The following is a 25679-nucleotide window of genomic DNA, read 5'->3' as shown; positions in this document are numbered from 1 at the left end:
GTTCATTCACCCCCAACAGCCAAATGTACCAACTGTACATTAGCTGTCAGCTAGCAAGCAACTGCAAAGATTCTGGATCTTTCTGTCGATTCCCTCAAGTCTCTCTCCTGTTTCCTCTATACTCTGTATGTTTAGGAAGCAGATTCATAAAGCCCCTTGCTGATTTTTCACTTCAGTAGAAGCATTTTTTAAAACTTGCCGACATACATCAAGTATCAATTCGCAATGCTCCGGACAATTTTGTGTCTTGGTGCATTTTTTTTCCATTGACTTCGCAATTGCAGAGGAATAATACAAATATCCAAGGGTGAAGAGGAGGGGTCGTTTACACAAAGATGCCGCTCGACTAGATTCTGGGAAGACAGTGAAATCGTCAGACAAATTCAAAGAACGTGACCAAATTACGAACCGGCTACGTGACCACAATGTTTTTTGTGTCATGTCCCGCCTCCTGCACGCTCTATCCAGGCGACCAGTCCCCGTCGAAGCCAAACGGAGTATTTTTAGTAGGTGAGAACACGTCTGAAATTGACGATCTCGTGTTGTGTGCTAAATGTGTGGGGCAACTCTATATAATCTCTCAAGACATTGTGTATATACTTAATAAGCAACTGCAGCCATCATCCTGGTATGTAAGAGAAAACAGGAAGTGGTGGCCAAGGTTGAACTACCAACCAGGCAAAGCACATAACCAAATCTTGAAGCCCTGTCCACAAGAAGGGCCTGTGTCAAAATCTAGTACCAAGCTGATACTGAATCTGTGCATACACCTTTTGTTCATCTTGAGTCCCAATCAACGACCCTAACAGCATGCGTTGGGCCTCTGGGTGTATTCGGGGCCCGGCAGCTCATTGTCTGCCCCAGGGCCCCCAAGCAGGTTAATCCAGCCATGGAGCTGGTGGACGATGTAACAGTTGGTATAAATTGTAAATCATCTCACACCAGCAGAGGACACCTCTTACCTCTTACAAAGCAGTGACACCTATTGTTGTTGTTTCGTTTCTTCTACCTTTTCTTTCTACTGGTGGCAAACTATGAAGTGTTGATTCTCACATCAGGAATCAATGTGCGAAGGAGTCAAATTCCCCCCAGGAGTAGTGGTGGTGTTGTCCTGGCCTTGTTCACTTCTCATCATTTCTTAGCATCTCGTCACTTTTATTTTTTTGCCAAGCAGACCAAGAATAATGATCTCCTAGGAACACAACCACATGAGCAGAGAATCTGACCATCTGGCTTCCTCGGCAGATAAAAATCACGAGGGGATGAGAGAAGAGTGACGAACCTCCCTCGTCTCCTGCCGCCTGTCAGTGTCAAGATGTCTCTTTTAAAAATAAAACACTGTTGTTGGAAGCTGTACAGAGCCAATAGTGCGATTACAAGGGAATGTTAAAAGTGAAGTTTCTTTTCTTGAAGAGAAGAGGGGAAAGTCACCCAAAGAAAATAATTTTAAGGTTTGCATTCTTGGACTGTGTAGATAGCCGCTCCGGGTGGGACGGTTATGGGAAGGCGATGATATGAAATCTGTGTAGAGTAAAATGATTGTCTTATCTCTGAAGCTCACAAGTGCAAGAATCCCTCACCCAGTCAGGTCTCCTGTCAATTATTTATTGTAGGAAATAGCTTTCCATTTCCTCTCCATCAAAAGAACTCTGAGATGTGAATATGTAAGTGAGGACAGGGAGAAGGAACAATGCATTTCATTTCAAAAGACTTTACAGCAATATGTCGCTCTGCTGTAATTTCCAAGGCACAATCTGACCAATGTCATCGGGGCCGTTACTCCTCCTCAAGGCATAAATTCCACTAATTAGAGATCAATGACTCACGCTTGATGTAATTAGGCCGGATGGGACGCCCCCACAATAACTGTATTACGTGCATTCACCCCTTTTTTCCCCTCTCCCATCAGTCCTATTGTGGATAACATAAAACATGAAAACGATTTCAGTGCCCACACATTGGTCAGGAGAGCGGCGGCCGCGGCAGCACTTTGACAGGCGGGTTATGGTTTCTGGGTTCCCGTAATGAAGGACTACTGAGTGTGTCATCTAGGAAAAGAGCCTCTCCCCGTCTGTCTGTCAGCCAGCTGGATTCAGTCGTACACCTCAGAATAACACCAGGCCTCAAACGCTGTCGCACGGCCTCTCTTTGCTTTAATAGTCAAGAAACAGCTCATTAAATGACAACAGCGGCTAACCCTTTCCATCACAGAATTGGTCAACTCGCATTAGTCGGGCAACAGCTAAATTGTTTCTTTTCATCTCTTTTTTTTCCAGCTTACACATCATTCTGCTCGTTTTTTTGCACTGCCAGCAAACCACAACGGTTGAAATAGGAGAAACAGAGTAGCCCTGCACAAAGTCATTCAACAGTGGCTCAATTTCCAAGAGTCAGAGAGCTCGGTCCACCCTGCAAAACTGTCTGTGATGTACAGAACAAGAGAGGGGATTAACCAAATTGTCAAGGGAGACAGGTTAAGCTGGTTTATACTGAAGGCTCTCACTTTCAAAGTCAAAAAGTCAGAAACTTCTCAAAGCAAAGTCTTCTGTCATAATTTGTTATGTAATGTTCAGGGGAAATTCAATTCCTACAGACGTTCATATGACTTTCAGACAAGAGGCATGGTCATAAAAACTTTTCAGCTTCTGGAAATAAAGTATTAGTTTTCAAATAAACATATGGAGTAAATTATAATTAAAATGCACCAAGGACCTTGAAACCCTCAGAAAACAACTCTGCAGTTAATGTGGAATTATCTCATTTTGACAAATTCGGCTGATGATCATATATCCTGTCAAACTGGAAAAAAAGAAAAGAAATTAGCAATAAGGATTGTGTAAAGCCTTAAGGAATGTTTCCGACTCACAACTGTGAGCCAGCCTCGGTATACAGAGATCTGCTTGGAGTGAAATTCCAAATGCCTCATGCGGTCTGATTTCCCTGCGCTATACAACCAGACTGGGCTTCATTAGCAGTTGCTGCTGTTCTTTATTGGCACGGAAGATCCCATTTTCACTACAGCAATGACTTACCACCAGCTACAAATTGACAATGCGCCATATTTCCTCGCGAGTCAACTCTTATTAATAGTGATTCCCGTGATGTGCGCCTCCCCGTATCCAAACCCAGCAGTGTCATCAGCAGGTACAGTCTGAACAGTGGGATGTGAGGACCTCACAGGCACTGTTTGCCAAAAGTGGAAAGGACTAAATATAAGAGGAGCGACATCGCCAGCTGCTTACATCTGGTCAGTAAAGTCTGCAAAGCATCCTCTCCTCTGGCATCTCAAGGACACAAGCATGCACGTCGAATTCATATTGAAGTTTTAAAACTCTTAACAAGGATGGTTATTGCTCTCCGTCAGCAGGCTAATTCTCCAGCACAATAGCCTTACACGGCATTGATGATTACTCCTTTCCAGAATATCAGGCTGCTCGCTGACTGATGGCGGCTGCAGCAAAAGGTTAATTAATGAGCGGTGGCAGGAGCGACGGCTGCCGGCGAGGGAGACGCTCTCCTGGGACTTGCACTCACCCCCAGTGGTGAAAGATAAAGGTGGAACAGCGAAAGGGTATGACTACTCGGTTGAAATTGAGTCGGCTATTCTCTCTGGATAGCCTCCATGTGCTTAATAGTGGGAGAGAGCCACTTGATCACTCACCCAAACTGCAGCATGGAATTAGATTAGAATGCAGCTTTTCATCATTTCCCATATGAAACCCTATTTCATGCAATGATTATGTATCGGTTATCAAACATCAGCGGTAATCTACGAGAAAACCTTCGAGCTGAAATTAGTTCCGCAAAATCTGCTTTTTGTGATCAGACATCAAAAGGTTTACATAAAGCGTATTTGTCTTCCTGTGCTGCAGCAGTCTTATTTCCAGATGGGAAATAAACACGCTGACATATAGTTGTATTTTTAGCCCGTTTCTAAGACGCCATTAAATTTCATTGGCAGAGATTACAGACTTACGTGTGTGAATTAACCTGATTAGCTTCTTATGGAAGATGAATGTGCTGCGGCATCCTGGTAAAGAGTCCAATGATAAAGTGATCTGTGTCCCATCAGAAATACTTTCTCATTAGGCAACCTTTGTGAAAGGTTCAAAATAACAGCTTAATTAATAGTTAATAAATCATTTACTAATTATTTATAGCTCAGTTAAAATAAGAGCGACTTTGGGGGTTGCCAGGTTATGAAAAACCACTCGAATCAAGTAATTAATAATTCATGATGTTTTCTTACTTATGTATAGAAGAGATAAACAGATTTCACAAATATGAATAATAACATATTAAGTCTTAGAATATGATTTATTAACTATTAATGAAGTCATTAGTTAGCTGACTTAGTGGAAAGTGGTAGCATGAAATATCAATCCAGTGCCTTTATAAAGTTGTAAACAATAGCTTCATTAATGGTTAATAAACCATTTACTAATTAGTTATAGATCAGGTATAAGCCATTATTGAGAGCATCATGGGTGCTGTTGCTGGTTGTAAATATCTCTCTGGCTTGTGTTTATCCTCCCGCACTTGCTCTGTCATTTTAGCTGCAGGGCATGTGGACCACAATCAATTGATGAACTATCTATTAGCATTGTAAGCAATCACGTCTGCAGTTATACATGCTAATAAAGTCATTAACAAAGGGTTGTGAGTCACAGCTAAAGTCAGTAATCTATCAATTAGATGCTCATTTACAAATGTAATGTTAATAGGGTATTGACTTGTAAATGTTTTTACAATAATCCATCAAGTCTCCAGCTGTTAATAAATAGTTAATAAAAGGACTGTGATGCAGATACCCTGCAGAGTTCTGCAGTTATGTGGAGGATGTTTTCAAAACAAGTATTATCTGCAAATTGTTCAAAAAGTACAACAAACAAGACTGTTCATGGCCCCTGTGAGATATATTATTGTATATTAAATTATTAGATACTGAAATGCAGCAGAGTACAAAGATACTATGACCTCCTGAAACGTAGTGACCCAGAGGTATAAAGTACAGTGCTAGTGAATGTACTTAGTTATTTTCCACCACTGCCTACTGGATGGCCATAAGGATTTTCCCAACATGGCAACCCTAAAGCATCAGTAACTTATGAATTGACCATTAATAAAACCATTAAGTTATTTTATGAGAAAGTGGCTGATAAAATCCAACAAAAGCTGTCAAAATAAGATGCGTGATTCCACAGAACTCAAGTTATTGGCTACCCGTGGTGTAATGTCACTAAGTACATTTACTCAAGTACGATACTGGAGAGCAATTTGGAGGCACCCCTCTATTTTATGTTACTTTATAATTTCACACCACAACATTTTTGAAGCCAATATTGTTTACTTTTTATTCCATTGTATTCCATTGCCAGCTGTAGTTTATGCAGATTCAGATTATAAATAAAGAATAAAACCTGGCAGTATTTAAAGTGGATGAAATTAGCTTCACCTGTACCACATTCAACAGTAAAGTAGTGGACACTTAATGCACCAATAATCATAATCAAGTGGCAAAATATATATCATTCTGACATGGGCCATATTGCATATTGAATACTTTAAGTTTTGGTACTTTCATTATATTTTAGGTAAGATTTTGAATGCAGGACCTTTACAGCGCGAGTAACAAAGAGTATTTCTACATTGCAGTATCAGTAAAGTATCTGAGTACTTCCTCCACCACTACCTTGACACATTCTATAGAATCAGAATGATTAGAAGCTCAAGATGAGTATTGGTAATGAGATTATTTATGCACCTATATATTACCTGGATTCAGAAGGAATCCAAATAGGCTACTTAACTGACGAGTGCAAGTCAGGAAGTGTAGTTCCCTCCCTTACAAACCACTTGCCTGAGGTTTTGTTCAGTGATGTAAGGATTCGGCACAGAGGACCCTGCCAAGCATTAGAGTGTTACAGGAAGAACCAAGAACAAATGAGTAATGAAATGACTCCCTCATTGGGACCAGTCTGAGACTTTTTTTTGTTCTTTGAAGCCCGTTCAGGTCCCTTCTCAGTCAGAGCGTGACGAAAGAATTGCCTGACTTGTTTTTAATTGTTGGCTCCTCCTTGTCATGCATGTCACTCATACAAGCAATTAGGCTTCTGTCATCCATGTCTGATAAAATTAGAGATTTTGAATAATTGTAGCAGCACAGAGACGTCTACATAAGTTTGGGTTAGCAGTAACTATTGTGAACGGGACTATGAAAATGCGTGCCGTCTCTTTTGTAGTGATAGATAATTGTAGTTTAACATGTGCAGTCTATCTGCTGCAAATGAGGACTTATCTTATACAATCAGATGGTACATTCCTTTATCACAGAGCAAGACAATTCACTAATAACTCACTGCATCCAAACAAAAGACGATATATTTATGAATTTATTATATTCTTTACAGTATTTCCACCGCTTTCTCCAGAGCCCACAGAAAACCTTTAATAAAGAAAATGATTGTAATTCAAGGCCACAGAAGCAAGGAGCCATATCCCCACGAGCAAATACAAAACAGAGTTGGTAACAGGATTGCAACACCAAAGTGAAAGCATGTCTGCCAAGTCTACACATTCAAAGATCACAAACATCAAACAGGTTTTTCCAGGCAGTCAAGGGTTTCAGTGTCTGTAGAAAGGAAAACAAACAGGACTGTCTCCAGCTGAGGAAAGTTTCTAAATGGGCACAGTATGATTTCTTTCTTCTTTTTTTTTGTGTACAGATGCGTGGGGACGATCTATAATTGAGTGAACCATCTGCATGTTACATGTGATCCATTTTACAGTACATACATGTTTAAGCAGGACAGCATCAAAGGTTACTGTGGAGCCCAGGCCAAAGAGCACAACATCACAATGGTCTCTGAGTTTGTTTGTTTTTTCCTTTAGCGATACTTAATAATCATCCCCTGCTCAGTCCTTGTTAAGTCCACTGCTCGCTGAACTCTCTCAAGACAAAGGCCCAAAAAAAAATCATTGGATATCTGCTTGACCATGGCAGGAAATCGAAAATTGTTTGCATATCCTTCAGGCTTTTATCATGAAAACAGCACAACAATAAAACACAGGGTAAGCCTCAGTTATGGCATCTTGCAGATTAATATGAGTAGCTGTGGGGGATGCTTTGGAAATTACTTTGACTAGAAATGTGTCAAGGATGACAGGTTTTTCTTTTTTTTTCCAGTTTGATTCCTATTAAGCACTTTCCTCTGATCTAATTCAATAAATGCCAAAGGGAGTTATAATAATCATATTCAGTCCAGATCCTTTGGGATACGTGTCTTTGGAACCCATAAATACTTCTAACTTTCTTTCTTCTACACGTAATATCTTCAGAGGTTCACATATCTTCAGAGGTTTTATATTTCCAAGCTAATCGAGTACATAAAGTAGAGTTAGCTTTGGAAAATGCACTGAATCCCGCATACAATCAAAGGAGTCCCTGCGAAAGTGCTAAGCCACCAAGCCACCGAGGCATATTTGAGCTTCAAATAAAATCCCTCCACTGATGTAATGACAATACAATCCGTATCATTCACACGTCTAGATTAGAGCAATAAAGCAACACTTTCTTTTTCTCTGCTTTGCCAACGACATTTGCAGCATTTTGTAGTTTTAAAGGGAAACAACACGAGAAGTTCAGATATTGAATTCATGACAGCCAAATTGGTCTTTGAAAATTCTCTCCCAGAGCAACAAATTAGAAGACTGTCAATAAGTACGAGTCTTACTCCTTAATGAGCTTCATAATGAATCTGTTTCAAACCAGTAAATATCTCTTGATCCCCTCCCTGCCCGCCCCCCCAAAAAAGCTAATGAGCCAGTTATAACAGATATAGATTTTGCACAAACATCTCTGGCATCACAGATTAGGGATCGGCAAAACTCTCATTTCTCATCTCTTACTAAGACAAACAGCAAATAATCTTCACTGTGAAAGTGAGCTGTTGTAGGATGCCGCAATAACAAAATGTATATGCACAAATTTAATTAAACCTGACACGTAAGACAGCAAAGGTCTAAAGTCTCACTCAATAAAAAAGAAAAGTGTTACCAGTGAGTGTGAAGGGCTGCTGAGAGGAAAAGAATAACATGAGCTCCCTTTCACCTATTTTAATGTAAAATATTCCTCCCTCACAAACATCTGTTGTTGTAGTCTGTACAACACCCAAACAAACACAACAAACAGGAAAAAGATGGAAATGCTACTCAGTTTCTCCTCAACTTGTAACATATTTTTTTAAATGTAAGGTCAGTGCAAAAAAAAAAAAAAAAAAACCTTTACAGAACTCGATGGCAGCTCAATATCAGCTGACCAGCAGCAGCAGCAAGTTAACTGGTGTAGCCCAGCCTCCTCATCACACTCCCACACACGTCTTCTATTAGTCTGATGTCCTTTCGCGGCATATTTTGTCTCCACGTGTTAATGTTGGCTGGTGAAATGTCTCCTTCGTACATCAGATTGTACAGGTTCGTGGAGGTGGTGAATAGAAGTTGGTTGAGGGCTGCGGGCGAGACAGGCACCCCCAGAAACGTGTGTATGCTCTCCGCCGTCTCCTGCGGGAAGTTGACCACGTCCTCAAACCTCACTTGGAGGTAGGACTCCTCGGGGAGGCTCTCGCTGACTCGGAGTGCTGCCGCGGTGTGAGCCAGCCACAGATGAGCCAGTATGAGGATGGGGTCAGTCTCAGAACGGGACAGCAGCCTCTGGATTATTTTAAACTCCGGCGCCGTTGTCGGGCACCCGTCACCGGCAGCGTCCTCCTTGAATATCAAGGAAAGGTGCTGCGGGATGTTTTTAAGGGTGTAAAGGCTGGGTTTGCTGTTATAAACCATGAGATAAATCCACGCCCGAGGGTCTCTCACCAGGTAGATTGTCCTCAGGGAAGAGCCCACGACCTCCTGAATGAAAGGCAGCTTGAGCACCCAGCTTCCACTCCGCATGTTGAGGACCACCCGGGCATTGGGGTACTCCGCAACATGCCGTCTCATCTCCCTCACATACTCCGCATCTCTGTCCAGGCTCGCTCTCAGTTTGCCCTTCAGCTCAGACTCCGGCTCTCTCCTCCTGGATCTTTTCTTCCTGTCCCTGGAGGGGCTGACTCTCTGGGCCTGCCTGACCCTGCTGCCCTCTACCAGCTGAATATTCTGCAAGTGCAGCTTGGTGTTGTGGACCAGTGAATGCAACCAGCCCTGAATAATCTTAAACCGTCCCTGCACGGCGTCTGACCTTGACCACTCACAGGCGTCGACCAGGGAGTCGAACTCAAACTCTGTCTCAGGAATGTCCATGTGCTCGGTGGGAACTCGTACGTAAACAAAGTCCGAGCTGTTGTAGAAGAGGTGCTTGAGCATTTCCGATCCCGATCCGGGAAGGGTTGTTATGATGACGGTGGGCAGGGGGAGCCGGTTCTGCTCGTACAGTCTGATTTGTTTGTTTACTTCGCTTTTGGCACCCGCAACTTTCCATTTCACCCCACAGAGGAGCTGATCGCAGCTGTTAGACACAAACAGCAGCTCGGCTATCCACAGAATGAGCACAGAGAGGAGGGTGTAACGCATCAGCCTGCTGAAGCAGACATAAAACTTTCTCTGTATGGTCAGCAATGCTATGGCCACGCAGAGGACAACCCCTGCTATCACATTGACTGTGAAGCCAAAGTCAAACAGCTGATTATTACTGCTGATTGGTTTGGGGATGAGTTGAGTCCCAAGGCCATATCGAGTGATTTGATATCTATCCTCAACTTTACAGTGACCTCCAAATCCTAAATAAGTCAACCTGGCTCCGATGTCTTTGTAGTTTGTCGCAATGGAGACTATCTTCTCTGTGTTATTTATGGTTAAAGAAAGTCTCACTCCGTTTTTGCTATCATCCACAAATCTACAGCTGGACACTTTGACATATGGGCCGTGTAACACGTAAGCTACTCTGCTGACTGTGCCCGTCACTGGAAAAGTGACATTGACATACTGAGTCCACCTCTTTTTAAACTCCGCCGCCTGCTCTGCCTCCTGTATCCTGGTATCAGGGCTGTGACCCTGGCTGTCGAACCAGAACATTTTATAATGAGCGTCCCACACATCCATCATGGCGCCATTATATCTGTCCATGAATCTGAAAGGGACATATTTAAAGTCAATGTCAAGATTGTGGAAAAAAGCACTGAGGGACGTCACAGGTGAATCACTCCACCTCTCTACGTGGTCGAACACCAGCAGGGTCTGTGAGTTCAGCAGGACTAAAGCTCTGTACACACTCTTTAGTCTCATAGCGGGGGAGTAAGCCGACGCCGCCTCCCCGCTCACAAACATGGTGTCCCCGTGTGAGGAGGCGACAATCACCTCCCCTCTGGAGTCACCCACCCCCTCATCGGTCCAGCGCAGCCACTTAGCGCACTCCCCCAACTGACCCTCCCACGGCGTGTTACACTGGCTGGTGGGAGACGGACTGAACACCAAGACGTTGTTAAGGTAGCTGTACTTTGGACCATAAAGTGCTTCCGACACAAATACCTGTCCGTTAGGGGCAAAGGTGAAAGAGTTCTGATCGGGGTGCTCGTGACCTGGGTTAAAGCTGTTCCAGCCATCCACCCAGGAGTAAGGCTTGTCGTGGACGATGTCATAGACGGCACGGCCACCCAGCTTGCCAGACTTAAAGGAGACAAAAGTATTACCCTGGGCGTTCGGTAGGCCTGCTCCGTATGTAACCACACCCCAGTTTGAGAAAATATGCATCCTAGCTTTCCCAAAGTCGTGGGGAGGCTGCGGCGCGAGGTGGGAGTTGTACCAGATGTATTCTGTGTGAAGAGTAGCCCAGCGATGGGCAGACGAAAACCCCATGGGACCATCCTTGGGCCGGTGCTTTCTAATCTGCTGAGCCAGCCAGTTGCCCGTGCCGTTCCTCATGACGAATGTGTCGAGGAAAACAAGCTGGCTCTCCGGTCCATAAAACCAGTTGTAGTTGGAGTCGGCGATGCCAACTGTTCTCTGAAAGCCCGGCAACAGAGTGGCGTAGTAAAACCAGAAGTGTCCCCGCAGCCAGTTGCTCTGCAGGTTGTCGATGTTGAAGTGGCGCTGAGCTAAGAAGACATACTGTGTGATGGACTTGGCTGTGTAGCTCCCATAGGCTACTCCCTCATCCAGAGACCCATCGACAACATGGTTTAGGAGGAACATAGTTTTCTCCATGTAGTTCACTGCCACTTGTTTCCAGATCATTGACTCCCGGTCGTCATGTGATCCGACCACAATTGCACCGATCAGGACGGCTAATATGTTGGTGGTTTGATGATTTTGGAGGTACTGTTTCCCCCACCCCCTGTGCTTTGAGATGTCAAACAGCTCCTCCGTCTCAGAGCGAATTTTCTTGAGGTAAACATCCCTCCGCCGCTCATCCAGGTAGGAGTAAATAAAGTCATAAGCTGTAGCAAACCCAGTGAGAGAGTGCGCAGTGGGGACCTCGTCGGTAGGAGCACTGGTCACCTTCCAGTCGGGGTATTCAGCCATCCTATCCATAAATTTGATAAGAAACTGCAGGGCAGCAGAGTCCTCTGGGCACAACAGGCAGTACAGAGCCAGGGGAGGCAGGTTGTTGCCATAAATCTCATTCCACTTGCTTGTAAACTCTGCATGTTTCACAGGCGGCATGTAAATGGGAACATTTGCCAACATGGTGAGCGCAGCAGCCCGGATGACTTTAAATATGTGACTGTGGGTGGTGGAGGACCTTTGCCTCAAGTGCAACACATCTACTTGGTTAAAATATAGGTTGGGATGGGAATCAGAGGACCGGAGTTTCCACTGCTCAGTCGCTCTGGCTTGTGTGAGCTTGACCTGCAGCAAGTCATCTGTGAAAATGTCTCTGTCCGTGGCGTTGAAGACCCCGGAGAAAGCTGTCCCCACTGCGAACAGTGGTAGCAAAAAAACAGAATATAAAACCCAGTTAACTGCCATGTTGCCGGGCATTTGTGAACACATTTTAGTGCGTTTAAAAATGAGGCAAAATGTTGTTGTAAAGTCCAACAACTTCAGTTGTTATTTCAGAATAAAAGTCCAGGTGAGATATAGTTGTTGAGGTGCAATAGTCCAAAAAAAAGATCCTTTATGAGACAAATGATGCAATATCAAAGTCCCATGCATCATAGTCAAGAAGAGGGAAAAAACTGTAGTGCAAGAACAAACACTATCCACATCCACTTGTAACAATCTCATAACAGTTTGCAAAGGCAACAAAACGCATCACATTAATTATCCATCAATGTCTGATGGTAGGCAGATGTTTCCGGTCTGGTTTGAATTTAAATCCAAGACAAAACATCCTGCATGTCTTCCTCCGTTTCTCATAGTAATAAGGTGTGCTCGCGAAGACCGGCAATCCTCTCCGATCGCGTGCGCCAGTAACTCACATTGATCTCCTCCCCCCCAACCCCCCCGAAACATTTCCTCCCGAAACAAACATCAGTCAGCCCCAGTCAGTGTCCGGTCCAATCACAGCCACCCAAAGGCACCGTGCGCAGCCCAAGCGAGCTGCAACATCCGCGGAGAGGAACCTCAGCAAACAACGCATCTCCGCAGATAACATTGCTTGGTACCCCCCCACCCCAACCCCAAAACCCAAAACCGCCGGCCGCAGAGACTCCACTCCAAACTGCCTGCTGCTTAAAATTGCAAATCCTGATCGGGAAATTGATCCATTTGCGTTGTTAAATCCGTTACTACGCTTTTCTCTCTCAGCTCCACGTTGCCCGTTATTATTAGTGTGGCGAAGTCCGAAAAGGAGGAAAGTTGTCGTCACTCCTCAAGTATGCAAAGAATGAGACATGTTTCGGGGGTTTGTCCGCGGGAAACAGTATAAATCCCCAATGATGAATAATCCAGATGTAAAATGTTCTGTGTCTGCGGGGATCTTTGCGTATCCGCCGCCGATCGAGACGCACATCTCACAAGTAAAAGCTGTGTATGCGTGTAATCTCCGGACGCGTCTCCGCTGTGTGTGCCCCCTGTTCAACACAGTCTGTTTGATTGTTTTTTTTCTGCACTGAGTGGAAAATTTCCACTGTACAAACTGTAGAGGGAGCCGTGACTTCAGAAGCCAGCTTCATCTACTATGTAGCCTCGAGAGTGGGAAGGCTGAATATTCAGCTCATGAAATATTTTCCTCTCCCTCTCTCACACACACTATGATGTTATATTACTTATGCTACAGAGGCTAAATCACACAAGTGGTTAGAAAACACTCTTTTTGGATCTACTAAAACATGCATTGTTCTAACAGACACAGTGTTTTTTGTTTTGCAATAAGGACACAACTGATATTAAAGGAATAATTTGACATTTTTGGATTTGCTGAAAATGAGACGAGAACACATTCTTCTCATCCAATTCTTGGCAAGAAACATGTTAAACATATTTCCTAAAACGTCAAACTATTTATTTGAATTCCCATGATTTGTGTTACGTGCTGCAGAGCCAGGCTGTTTCCCCCTTGCTTCCAGTCTTTATGCTAAGCTAAGCTAGGTCACTTCTGGTTGTAGCGTGAGAATGATATTGATCTCATCGAACTCGAGAAAACAAATAAGGGCGTATCCAAAAATGTTAAACTATTACTTTGACATCTTCTTTAAAAAAATATTCCCACAGAAGCTCACTAATTATCGGCTTTAAAGGTGCTGGTAGGTGGATTAGCTTTAAGGCCTGTACACACTGGCAGGCATTTTCTTTCTAGGAATTAATTTGTACATTTTCTCATGAGGATTTTCACACAGCATGGGAATATTATGTGGCGAAATAACGTAATTTGTTTTTGGAACAAGGTCTATTTTTATAAGCTTTTATCCGCGAATAAAGGCATCAACCAATCACCATGTGCGGAACAGACATATTCAAAGCATCATGTTATGAGTTGCCCTTATATATAGAACAACAGGGAGACTCCGTAGACCGAAGCAAGAAGGCAAACTGTATTACTCCTTTCAACAAAATGAGCTCATACTGTACTTTCCTTTCACAATAAAAGCCCTAGACATATACACTGCGTAACTGTTTACCATAGGGAACTCAAATTCACTCAGAGCATTCAGCTAAAGGGAAACTCAATAGCTTGCAGTAGCTTAGGATATACAACAATTTAGCTCAGACTGCCTGCCAGACGCTGCTCAGCTCAATAGGATCTCTAGTTGGTCGTCTGCCTGAGCGAGTCTCTTCAAATCTTTTATTGAGGTGACTGATTAGTCTTGGCATTTATAGCAGCATTTGAAGTGACACAACATGAATACATGTTACAAAAATAATACTCATTTCAGACTAGATCTCATTAACATGTTAAATTAGAAATGAATTTTTGGCCTAAAATGTCTCTTTACAGCCTTTCATCTTCAGTCTTAGTTGCACGTCTTTGTAACACATTTCCCGAGGCAACAGAAAAGGCATCCAATAACCTCAAAAGCGTCTCCCCTTAGAGGAATGTGTGACATTTGCCTGTCCTAACACGTGGCAGTGTGCATGCAGCCTCATTGATCACCTCATTCCGTGTATATTAGGTTTCTGTGCAGCATCTTCACTTAATGATGGAACGCTTTCTCTACACTCAATATCTCTACAATACTTCACATGCCTTTTCTGCAGCATGCTATCCCATGGGAGAACACTGTTGCATGATGGGTTTTTTTGTTTTGTTTTTATTCGCCTCAGTTCACAAGTGCACACTACATTCACAAAGTTGGCCTTAACAAGATGGCTGCTGGAAAAACACACAGTTGGAACAAATCAGCACTAACTTGGTTCACCTTCCAGTGGCTAATGCGGAGGCCTCTAGCTCCTCTCCTCGGCATTTGACATTCATATTCCTTTTGTGAGTGCGTTCAATTCGACCATTTGCTTGGAAATCTGACCCACTATTATACATTCTGCGTCTCTGCGGAGAAAAGCAGCGTTGCATTCCTGCGGGCTGCGAGTTTTAACCACATAGTGCTTCTGGATGCACCTCACTCACTGATGTCAAAGCTGGTATTTATTCTCTGGAAGCAGCAGCAGCAGCAACTTGGTGATCATAAAAGTATTGATTTGTCCAAGAAGACACATGTGAGCTTCGGAAAAATATATCCCTATTCATTCTCTCTATGCCACTTTTGAATGTGTTTGACGTCAGCTACTTCAGCGTTCGGTTATCGGGTTACATATTGCCAGTAATCATGGTCAGTCAGTAGTAACTAGGGGTAATGAATATTCATGCACAGATTATATATACAGTATATACAATCTATAATGTGTATATTTCATAAAAAGCTAAAGGCTCATACAGATTCATTGAAACTAGTCCTCAACCTGGCCTTGTTTTTAAGATACTGGAGCTCATGTCAGGTATAAATTAAACTGATGAAGAAACAGTGCAGCTCTCTGTTTTGAGAAAAGTCTGATTTTAAAAAACTCACTCATGGACATTTGTTTTTGCAGCGTGCACCCCTTTGCTGTACGCTCTGCCCAGACTTTCACTTCCATTAACTGCCCATCTGTTAAACCTCCATGTTTCTCAGCAGAGTACTTTTGACTAATTTGATCTTCATTTAGTGGCCCTTGCATTACGTCCTGTCGTCAACGGTTAATCACTCCTCCAAATGAGCTCCGAGCAAAAGGAATGTTGGTCGGTCGCATGACAACCGCCGTCCTTTGAAGGTTTTCTCCAAAACTAGCAGGAATAACTTCTAATCGCCGCGACGCGCCGATCCCCCCCCTCTTGCAGACTTGCGTTGGAGAGGACGAGTTCAACTGAGCATCCTAATTAGAGGAAGCCTGGGGGTGGTGAAAAGATTGAACGATGACAAACCACAGCAAACTAACACGGTAACCGCTGCTCGGCCGGTTCAGCAGGAGGTCCTCAAGGTGTTGCTCTGCGCTGGTTGCCTAGCGACATCTGAAGCCCATCTGATCAGAAAAGACAAACAGTAGATTGACCAAGACGGTGTCAAACACGAATCCTGAATGCACCGTTGATGGACAGGCGGCAACCGGTGTCTCCATGCCCGGAGTAAGCATTCCTGCTGTTTACGCTGGCAGTTTGAAGCTTTGCAAATCTCGGCTTTGCTTGTTGAAGAAAAAAAAAATGAAATCTCCAGCTCTACATATTGAAAGGGGATGTGTGTGCTGACAACCAGTGCCCTTATTAAAAAATAGCCATGCTGGGAGCAAAAGGAGGTGTGAACCAGGCCCTTGAAAGACTCCCCTCTTTCTCTCCCTGCAGAGAATTTCAATCCCCCCCCCCTGCCTCCAAGAGTCTCAGGTTGCTCAGCACGCCTGTGTCCTGCATCCGGCAGAGGGAAAATTGGCTCCGACTGTTCAGGTTTCAAAGATGGTTTCAGGGCTCTCTATGAGTCTGTCTGTCAATCACAGTAGTCTCCTCAAAAACAACCCCTACAGCTGCAGTGTTCTCGGGGGTGCTTTCAACATCGCTGTGGTCCCTCGAAGCCATTACATTCAGATCATCATCCCGAGGACAGGAAACAGTTCACCTGATGAGCCTAGACATGGAGACGCTCAACACTGTGGGGCCTTTCACAATAATAGCGCTAATGTCTAATTCACTTGGATGGAAAACATTTCTTCGAAAGATTACTGTGAAACAATCTCGTGAGCTTATTAGTTCATCAAATCAAAGTTTTCACCTTTGCCAGCAATTTTCAGCATGTGAATGCCTTGTTGACAGTCTTTGTGTTGCTGATCTCAACTGAAGATGGTCACTTTGAATGAATGTCGCCTTTATCCTCACAACACAATGACCTATTGTGCTCAATGTTGTGATTTATTCTCATAAATAGTGCTGCTCTTGTCTACACATCGTCTTGCTGTTGCAAGTGCTGTTGCATGTGTTTACTGGTTGTCAACGACTGCACCGTGTTGCCTTTCAGTGGCGTTTGCATCTGTCTGATGTCCGTAGTACCTGCTGCCTAATGTGGACTGACATCTGTTGTCGTCGCCTTTTGCTTAAGTCACCCTTTCATCGTTCACCCCGCACGTTTCAGTTTGCCCATCCCTTCTGTCATCTCCGTTTGCACGTGTCTTTGTTTGTTTGCACATCATTTCGGTCCTACATTTTTCCATAGCTTCCGTCGAATGGAGACGAGAGACAGCAGCTGAGAACATCAGACGGATGCAAATGCAGGTGGGTACTTGTGTTTCTTTGAATCTCACATTTATCAGCAAAGGGTTGTGTTTTATTTCCAGTTTATTTTAATGAATCCTCACAGAGTTGCGTGGATGACCTTGTGGTACATAGAAGTGCTACAGGTTATTTGATACAGAAAGAGAAAAAACTAAAATTAATATAGAATTGCTCGGAGTGTAGACACACGGCCTTTGCGGACAATCTTGGTGGTCAGGGTGATGTATTTTGATGATGAATCCGTTTGAAAGAAGAAAATATATGTATCTGAGGTGTGTGAAACGTTGATGATTCACTGATCCGAGTTCTGCTGCACAGTGCCCATGAAAAGTGTACGAACACAGGCAGTGTTGATACAGTACCTGTTCAAGTCCTCGGAGATGTACAATACAAGTTCTGAAATATGTCGTGAATATTTCCGGATGCTAATTTCAGCATCCCAAAAGGATCATTTGAATTTTAAAAAGGCATGCTTTTATAAGAGGTGACAGGAAAAGAGATGAGGATTGTAAAAAAAACAAATCTATTTAAAAAACAGCGTGAACAGCCAATTGAAGCTCACAAATAGTCTACGGCCACAATGTGCCTCCTCTGCTAGAATTGATTTTGTTCCGTTTCCCCATTCGCTGATACAGCTATGCAGATATTGGTTTGTGTAACGTGACACATCGACTCTGTACTGAGGCGAATAAACAGCTCTCAAAACTAATTCCAATCCCAAAGAGTGACATGTGATTTTCTCAGAGGGTGCCAAATTAAACATCCCACTGTGGCTGATACACCATTTACTGCCAGAGTTGAGGTTTAGCTCTCTTTGCAGGGTGAGATTACAACTCCAGCGATGTCCCCCCCCCCCCCCCCTCTTCCTCCTCCTCACTCATTCTCGCAACTTTTAGTGAGTGGGGTTTAATCTGACACTGTCAGGAGTCATCTTTTCTCAGCAAACACATCAAAGAGGCTTGGGGAGATTCTGTGTTCTCATAGGTGCACATTATTCAAATGGGCAAAGTTGCTTCTCATAGTTTGGGCTCTACACCGCATCAGCTTCTGTGGCTGACATGTTGCTGTGAGGCAGGGGAATATGAGATGAGTTTCTAGTGTCACTCATGGCAGCATCCAGTGGGAAAATGCAGTGTCTCTGAAAAAAGGGACTAAAAGATGAGAAGCAGAGCAGAGATAACTGTGCCTACTTCACATCATGCAATATTTTGGCAGGAGAGCACAGACCTCTTCCACAGCCTTCCTGCAACCGCTAGCCTTATTCCCCCAGTTCCGTCTGTGATGTACACAGACTGGTGTACGAGAGCTTTACATAAATTCATGAGACTATTTGGCCCTAATTAAAATCCATAAACAAGCGCAAGTGCAAGTTCATCTGCAGTTCACAGCAAAATGTCTCATTGATTTACTTTGTTCTTGTAATAGCCAAGGAATTCTGAATGGTGGCCTTTTAGGGCAAATCGGTTTGCAAATAATCTTCCCCCTCAGGAAAAGTCTTTTCTAAATGGATGCTACAAAGGTTTTATATCCTAAAATGTGTTTTTGTTTTTTTGGTGTTATTGTCTATCGGGAAATATCTCTACATAAAAGGTTCCTGCATCCATTTTCTTATTTTTAGCCGCGCTAGCAGCGTAACTCTATGGATGGTGATGTAGGTTAACTGATCGGTCCACACATTTGGTCCAGACTGAAATATCTCATATTGGATGGATTGCGATGGAATTTGGTACAGATATTCATGGTCCCCAGAGGATCGATCACAATGACTTTGATGATCTTCTAACTTTCCCTCTCACACCACCGCAAGTTTTTGAGTTAAATACCTCGACAACTATTGGATGGATTGCTAAGAAATTTGATGGAATAACTCTGGGGATGCCTTAATGTCTCCTCTAGGGCGATCAACAGGACAACATTTCAATTTGTCAATGCTTCCCTACAGCTTCAGCTACTTTGTGTTTGGTGCTAACTGGCAAATGTTAGCATGCTAACATACTTCACTTAATTAGTGTACATGGAAACATTATACCTGCTAAACATAGTGTTAGCAATTTTATAACTGTACATTTTTAAATATGCCGATAACAGCGCACATTTTTACGCAGTCTATCTTGGAAGACTTTCATAATGATGCATCTGGTTTGTATGCAAAAAGTGCCACAAATACTTGTGTAATAAATGAAAAAAGAAAGCTAGATAGAGGTTCAAACCCATCTTCCTTCCTCGCCTCCACACGTTAGATCATCGGTTTCAGAGAGTTGGACAAATGGTTGGACAGGTGTGGGAGGAGGGGGTTTCTGAAACTTTTCGGGCAATCAAACAAGCAGTTCTGAGGGAGTGTACTGGCAGCTGCAGCCTTGTAATATAATTACACTTTATATCACCAATTCTGACTCATTTTGGCTGGTAAAAGAACATACATAAAGGCCGTGGACCTGTTTTCATTTCCATCTGTTCTGAGGTTTTTTAGCGTGTCCTTAGACTGCCACCATTTCCTGTCTGGCAGACACAGAAGCGTGCTTGGAGGCCTGGCCTGAAGAAGCCGCTACGTAGGCCACAGACACTCTGACTTCAAAGGGAGTCGGTGTTTGAAATGACCAGTAGCCGGTGTGTTCCCTGCATAATTCTCTGGTGAGGCTGAGATCACATGTTCCCTGCTTTGTTTGGGTTTCAGGTTTGACCAAAAGGCAACCTGATGTTTTCTCAAGAATACTCCATGTTGTTCTTCAAGTGATACTCCTATCATACTCCAAAAGCATTGGATTCGGTCGATGGGAGTCGCTTCAACGGCCAAATCATGAAATGATAAACATTTGAAATATAACTATATGCACAGTAAGCAGTCCTGTCTTGCAATTTGTTGGAGGAAATCTGTCATTTTTAAAGTTAAGAACTGCATAGGCAAGACTAGTAGGGAATAAAATAAATGATAAGGACAGTGGATTCCCTGTTAAGATGTGTCTGCAGCATACTGAGAACGTTGAGATTAAAACACACTTTGATGAAAAATGAAATTATGAACACAGACTTGTCCTCGCCGAAGGATGCCTCACCAGAAAAAAAGGGCTGCCTTCCTGAGCCTTGAAGTGAATCCCTTGACATCTCCTGATGTGATTTTTAATTAATTCTGAAGTTTCTTCCAAAAACATGGAAACTTTTCCCACTCAGGGAACAAATGTTTGAATGCGTGGTATGACTTTTAAGTGAACGTCATCATTCACTTAAAAGCGCCACGAATCAATTGAATTGCTTCATGGGAACAAACACTTAAGACACGTTTCTGTCACTGTCAAACATCAAACTACCTGGTTGAAAAAACTGCGTATTGAACAAATAAAGCATCTGATAAATGTGTCAAACAATGATTTGTATTGCCAAAGCCTGGAGTAGCTTTTCCTGCCAATGGTTTGGATCTACTCTTTTCTGGCAGCAGAGCTTGTGCTAATTACGATTTATGAAATAATTTGGAGAGATACTCTCGGCCTTCCATATTCATGATGGCATGCGCTGAAAAATGCTGCCTCACTAACATTTTCAGACTCACAATTACAAAAATGTTCAATTTACTTCAGGTCTGGTTATTGAAAAGTTCTTGGCAAATCTTGACTATTGCACCGGACCTCTTCAACTTCAATAACGTGAGGAGTAAAACCAGCAAGTTTCAGATGCCAGTTATTTGCGCTTTTGCTCTTTATGTGAACATAAACATGATGATCCAGCGCAGAACAGACTAACATCATAGCCTCAAAATCTGACACAAAGCAATATTCACTCAAGATGTCTGAATCTTTGTTTTTAATGTATGAACAACCCTCCACGGTGCACCCCGGCCTCTTTCTGTCTTGCCTTTTGCTACACTTTAATGTATCTGTAGTATTCAGTAGAAAAACCTTATAGAATAATGTTACCAGTGCTTCAAACTTTCATCTCTATCGAGACGTTTTCACTGAAATAAACACTGATTTCTAATTGGGTTCTGCATAAAACAAAAAACATAGCAATGTGATTAAAACGTCCCACTAAACAAACAGTCCCTGGTCCCATTTAAACCGGGTGTGTTGTTGTTAGGTTAATAACAGCCAATGCGTATCATTTACTTATCATTTTATGTAAATTTGGTAGCAACAGCACGACAGCCTTTCAAACAGAGTGTGCAAGAGACATCTACATGTATTATAATAGCTCTGTGATTTGCACAGGCTGCAGGAGGTGAGTGAATCCAGCCATCCAGCAGGCTGTCAGGCTGTTCAACCCTTGAGAAGGAAAAGAAAAATCACATCACGGCCTGCTTGGATTGATTAGCTTCAGGCTCCTGCCTCTTGATTGGCAGCTTCAATTCTGCACCACTCGGCAGGGTAACATAGTATTGTGTGTCAAAGTGCTCCAATGATTGAGCTCCACAGACCACAGTGAGGACAGGGAAAGTTGGAAGTTCTTTTTAAATGTACAGTATTGCATGCCGTCATTGCTATGAACATTTCAAGTCATACCTGGGGAAATGTGGGGTTTTTGGAAACCTTGTGGCATTTCACAGTGTAAACTTTACTTCTTTTAGGCTAAATAAATAAACAAATTCAATTGTTCTCCACCAGAATCTCATTCTTCAGTGTGGAGGGGGGAAAGCACCTAATGTCGGGAAATACGACTTTATTTTAACTTTATTTACAGGCCTGTCATTTCCTTATCATTTCTTAGAAGTTACAGGAAAAAGGACGATGTAATGTGATATTCAATTTCAACAACATTGCAACAGTTTTGATAGTTATAATGAAGTTTGTTGGATATAGTTTACAAGCACTTGTTGATTTCAGGAAGAACGATAATTCAACAGTTGACTGAATAAATAAAACATATTTATTTTAAGAATAATCAAAATATCTAACGCAGTAAAATGCATAAAATGCAAATGAAACATAGAAAGATAAAAAATGTCATCGTCAATATACTGCTGTATGAGAAAACAATACAATGAAATTACCATGGTTATTAAAAACTAAATAAAACAGTACAAATAAATGCCAAAATTTGAATCTGCTTTGTGCGGCTGTGATATTCAAGGAATCCAATATGTGCTCTAATATGGCTGCATTGACAAGGAAGTTCCAAGCATTGGAGACAATTAAAAATGTTTGCATCGCTGCATTTTTGTCAGGCAAAAATGTTCCAAAAAAAACACCCTTTTTATGCTCCAACCTCAACTGAAACATGGCACCGCCTTGCCCTGTGTTAAGCACTTCTGTCACTTTCTGGTTCATTAAACCATTTAAGAGTCCACTGAATAATATTCAATTCATATGGTTTTCAAGCGATAACCAAGGCTGTATTTCTTAGAACCTGACAGATTGACAGTTTGAACAAAAAGAACTGATGGAAATGTCATTAGCTTTGCAGGTTTTTTGGTCATAAACCAAATAAAATCACTGATGGATCTAGATGAACAGTTAATGGATCAAAAAATAGAATTGATCATGAGGGGAACATGAATGTTTATACCAAGTGTCCATACAATCAATCCAGTAGCTGTTGAGACATCTCACTTATAACCCCAAATGTCAACCTCATAGTGGAGCTAGAGGTACAAGTCATGGGGACCACCAGAGTCAGAAGGGACTATGAATACCTGCACAAAATCGAATAGTTGTCTCCAAAGCGGTAAAGCAACCAACCAACACTGCCGTCCCTAAAATAGAACCTCAAAGCTAAAATGAGTCAACGACTCTGCAGTGTAACTAACAATATTAATATTGTCTTAACATCTTGTGCAATGTGAGAGTAATCTGTATTGCCGTATGTATCGATTGCATTTAACATCAATTAACACTTTTTTGTTGTGTTTTGCTGTTCAATTCACTTAGCATTTATAGCATGCGTACCCCGGCATATACCCATTGTCTTTGTTTATTCATTAGGCTGCTCTGTAGTAGAGGTCACACCTCCTGCTTGATAGACTTGTCCTCCTGCCCTCTCTACAGCTGATTTGATTAATCAACATCAATTAGAGCAGCTTAGGGCAGCCTGCGGGGAGAGCCCAGTAAATGCTCTCTTCACTGTATACGTGGATGACTAGGCGCTCATATAAATACACGAGGATAAAAGCACTTTCCTGTTTTGCCTCAAATCCCCCCATTACCAAATCACATGCCACACAGACATGGCCGCTCATACATTGAGAATATCTGAAGCAGTTCTCTCACGAAGCCATTTGTCTGAAGGCGGGTGTAATTTATCCCGGCGAGAAAGATCAGTTGAAGAAAACATGCTTTTCTTGTTTCCTCTGTCTCACATCGGTGGATAAATGGCACCAGCGGTGAGCATTTGCATGGTTAGGCGGAGAAGGCCCATTTATCTTAATCAGGACTAATATCGCCATCAGGGAGATAGAGGGGCTGAGCTATCTATCACAATGCTCCCTGGTTTTCTTGGGGCAAAAAAAATTACTTTCGATCAATCTCAAGAAGCGGATAAGTCTACCGCAGAGATCTGGAGCTTCATCGCTTCAAAGAAGGGTATTTTTTGGGGGGAGAGCTGCCAGGTCCGATTCCATCTGGGATGAGCTATTAGCTACTAGAGACCACACAGTCTGCACTGAATGAAAATCACTGCTGATGGTAATGTTTCCCAAAGAATCCGGACTGCTATTTTCTCTTATTTATTCTGCAGGGCGCTCTCTTAACCTTACACTATTGATTTCAGATACTGTGAGACTGTGCACAGTCTAACCTCACTTTTTTTTTATCATCATAACATATAAAACCATGATGATCTAAAAGAGGTCCATTTACTATTCGACAAGCATCAGTATTCTGAAAAGAGGCTGTTGAGTGTTGAAGCCCACAAAGAGCTGCTCATATTTCCCTTTCAATCACAGCACTTTCATTTAGCTGATAACTTAATGGCACTTCTAAAGCAATCAATTTGGAAGTGATTTGAAACTTCCATGGTGTCACTTTGTTGCCTCATTATTTAGATGCAAATTCATTCGAAAACAACTCGTGTTGTGAGTGACAATCTTTTTGAGAGCGCCTTTAAAAAAAAAAAAAAGCCTTTCATTACGGAGGATGTGAATGTGCTGTCAAACGTGAGCGCCATGCCTCACAGGACATGACAGATGACATGACAGTGCTTTTTATGGGTGTCATAAATGTATATATTCCCAGAAACGGTGCACGCAAACCAGCCGAACACATTTCCCCATCAATCGGTGCGGGGAATGCAGCGGAGCAGGTGGCATGTGTCAACACGGCAGCGCTCCACTGTCCAGGAAAAGAGGAGGAGTCGCTGTAGACCGAGAGAGGAGATCAACCGTTGGACTTGACACAGCAGAGTGGCTCAGCAAACCCAGGCCACAGCACCCGAGCTCTCTGGAGCCTCTCATCCCCCCACCCCCGTCACAATAAATCGCCGCAGACCAACCGTAATCCTATTTGTTCAAATAAATAATGAAATAGCTGCAGCCCCACACGGAGGCACAGAGAGGGTGGTAATTGCTGCATTTCAGGCTGGATCAGATGGGCTCTGTGGGAGGCTGGCGCGGCTCCACTGTGACCTTGTGTGTGTTTGTAATTTTCCACAAGCTTAGTGGATATGCAGCGAGCAGGGGCCCTCGGTGAGTGCACAGGAATCTTAGCACCTAGGGAGTGAGCCAAGGCCATCCGAGTGAGTGGTTCGGTGTGATGGAGCCTTGCTCGCGCTGAGAAAAAAAAAAAAAAAAAAAGAGGAGAAAGACACACACACTATAAGGATGGAAAGATGACTTGACAGCCATTAGGCAAGTGCAAGGCTGTAGAGCGAGTATTATGTCCTTTGCTGTGCTCTGGTGCACTGTAATGTGTCTTGTTCAATTTGTTTACGTGTGCTGCCTCAGTGCATTACAAGGACTTGTGAGGGGGCAAAAAAATATATATATAAAAAGATTTCCTTTCCTTGAATTGAACTTGGACTTCATTGTTTGGCAGATTAACCTGTAATACCCAACCTCTGAGTTTTACAATTAATGTTTATCCTCCCCTGACAGGCTGTGTTTGCCCTCATAATCCCATTATCCCTGGCAAAATATTCCATTATCTGGAATATTTCCAAAGTCGTCCTGGCCAGTCAAGCTTTGGGTCACGCTTCGTTCATCGCAGCAGTAATCTGTGCCGTTCGGCATTGGCAGCAACCTCCACTTGCAAGGTGAAATATTGCAGCAAGGTAGGTTTTCCACATTGGTCCAAATGGCCGGTCATTCGGTGAAGTTATGGCCCGTTGTTGTCAGTGAGGTGTGATTGCGGCGACTCTTATGGGCCATCTCTCTACATTGTTCAGACGTTAAGCAGAGTCAGGGAAGGGTCAGCCCACGAAACGTCGCAGGAGAATGAATGTGACTGATCTACTGCCGTAGCTTTCCTCAATGAACACATCAGCCTCTAAATTCTCTGAAATGGGATTGTTTACAGCTGTCTGAGAAACTGTAAAACAGATAGTGTCTGGATATTTACTGTGACATTTACATAACAAAAGAAATACACTTATTCCTTTTCTT

General features: G+C 42.9%; 1 protein-coding gene across 1 annotated transcript; it reads right to left on the bottom strand.

Annotated features, from left to right (window-relative positions):
• Positions 1 to 6374: 6374 nt before the first annotated feature.
• Positions 6375 to 13001, bottom strand: dselb (dermatan sulfate epimerase like b). Its single transcript, XM_031850563.1, has one exon. It carries the CDS (start codon positions 11980 to 11982, stop codon positions 8335 to 8337), a length of 3648 nt encoding a protein of 1215 aa, XP_031706423.1. The 5' UTR covers positions 11983 to 13001; the 3' UTR covers positions 6375 to 8334.
• Between the last annotated feature and the right edge of the window lie 12678 nt (positions 13002 to 25679).

The sequence above is a fragment of the Anarrhichthys ocellatus genome, unplaced genomic scaffold, assembly GCF_004355925.1.
Source record: "Anarrhichthys ocellatus isolate YVR2014 unplaced genomic scaffold, GSC_Weel_1.0 scaffold10, whole genome shotgun sequence".
NCBI classification, from domain to species: Eukaryota; Metazoa; Chordata; class Actinopteri; order Perciformes; family Anarhichadidae; genus Anarrhichthys; species Anarrhichthys ocellatus.
This window is presented reverse-complemented; position numbering and strand designations above follow the sequence as displayed.

Coding starts and splice junctions, on each gene's coding strand:
- dselb (XM_031850563.1), bottom strand. CDS start 11,982: ATGTGTTCACAAATGCCCGGCAACATGGCAGTTAACTGGGTTTTATAT.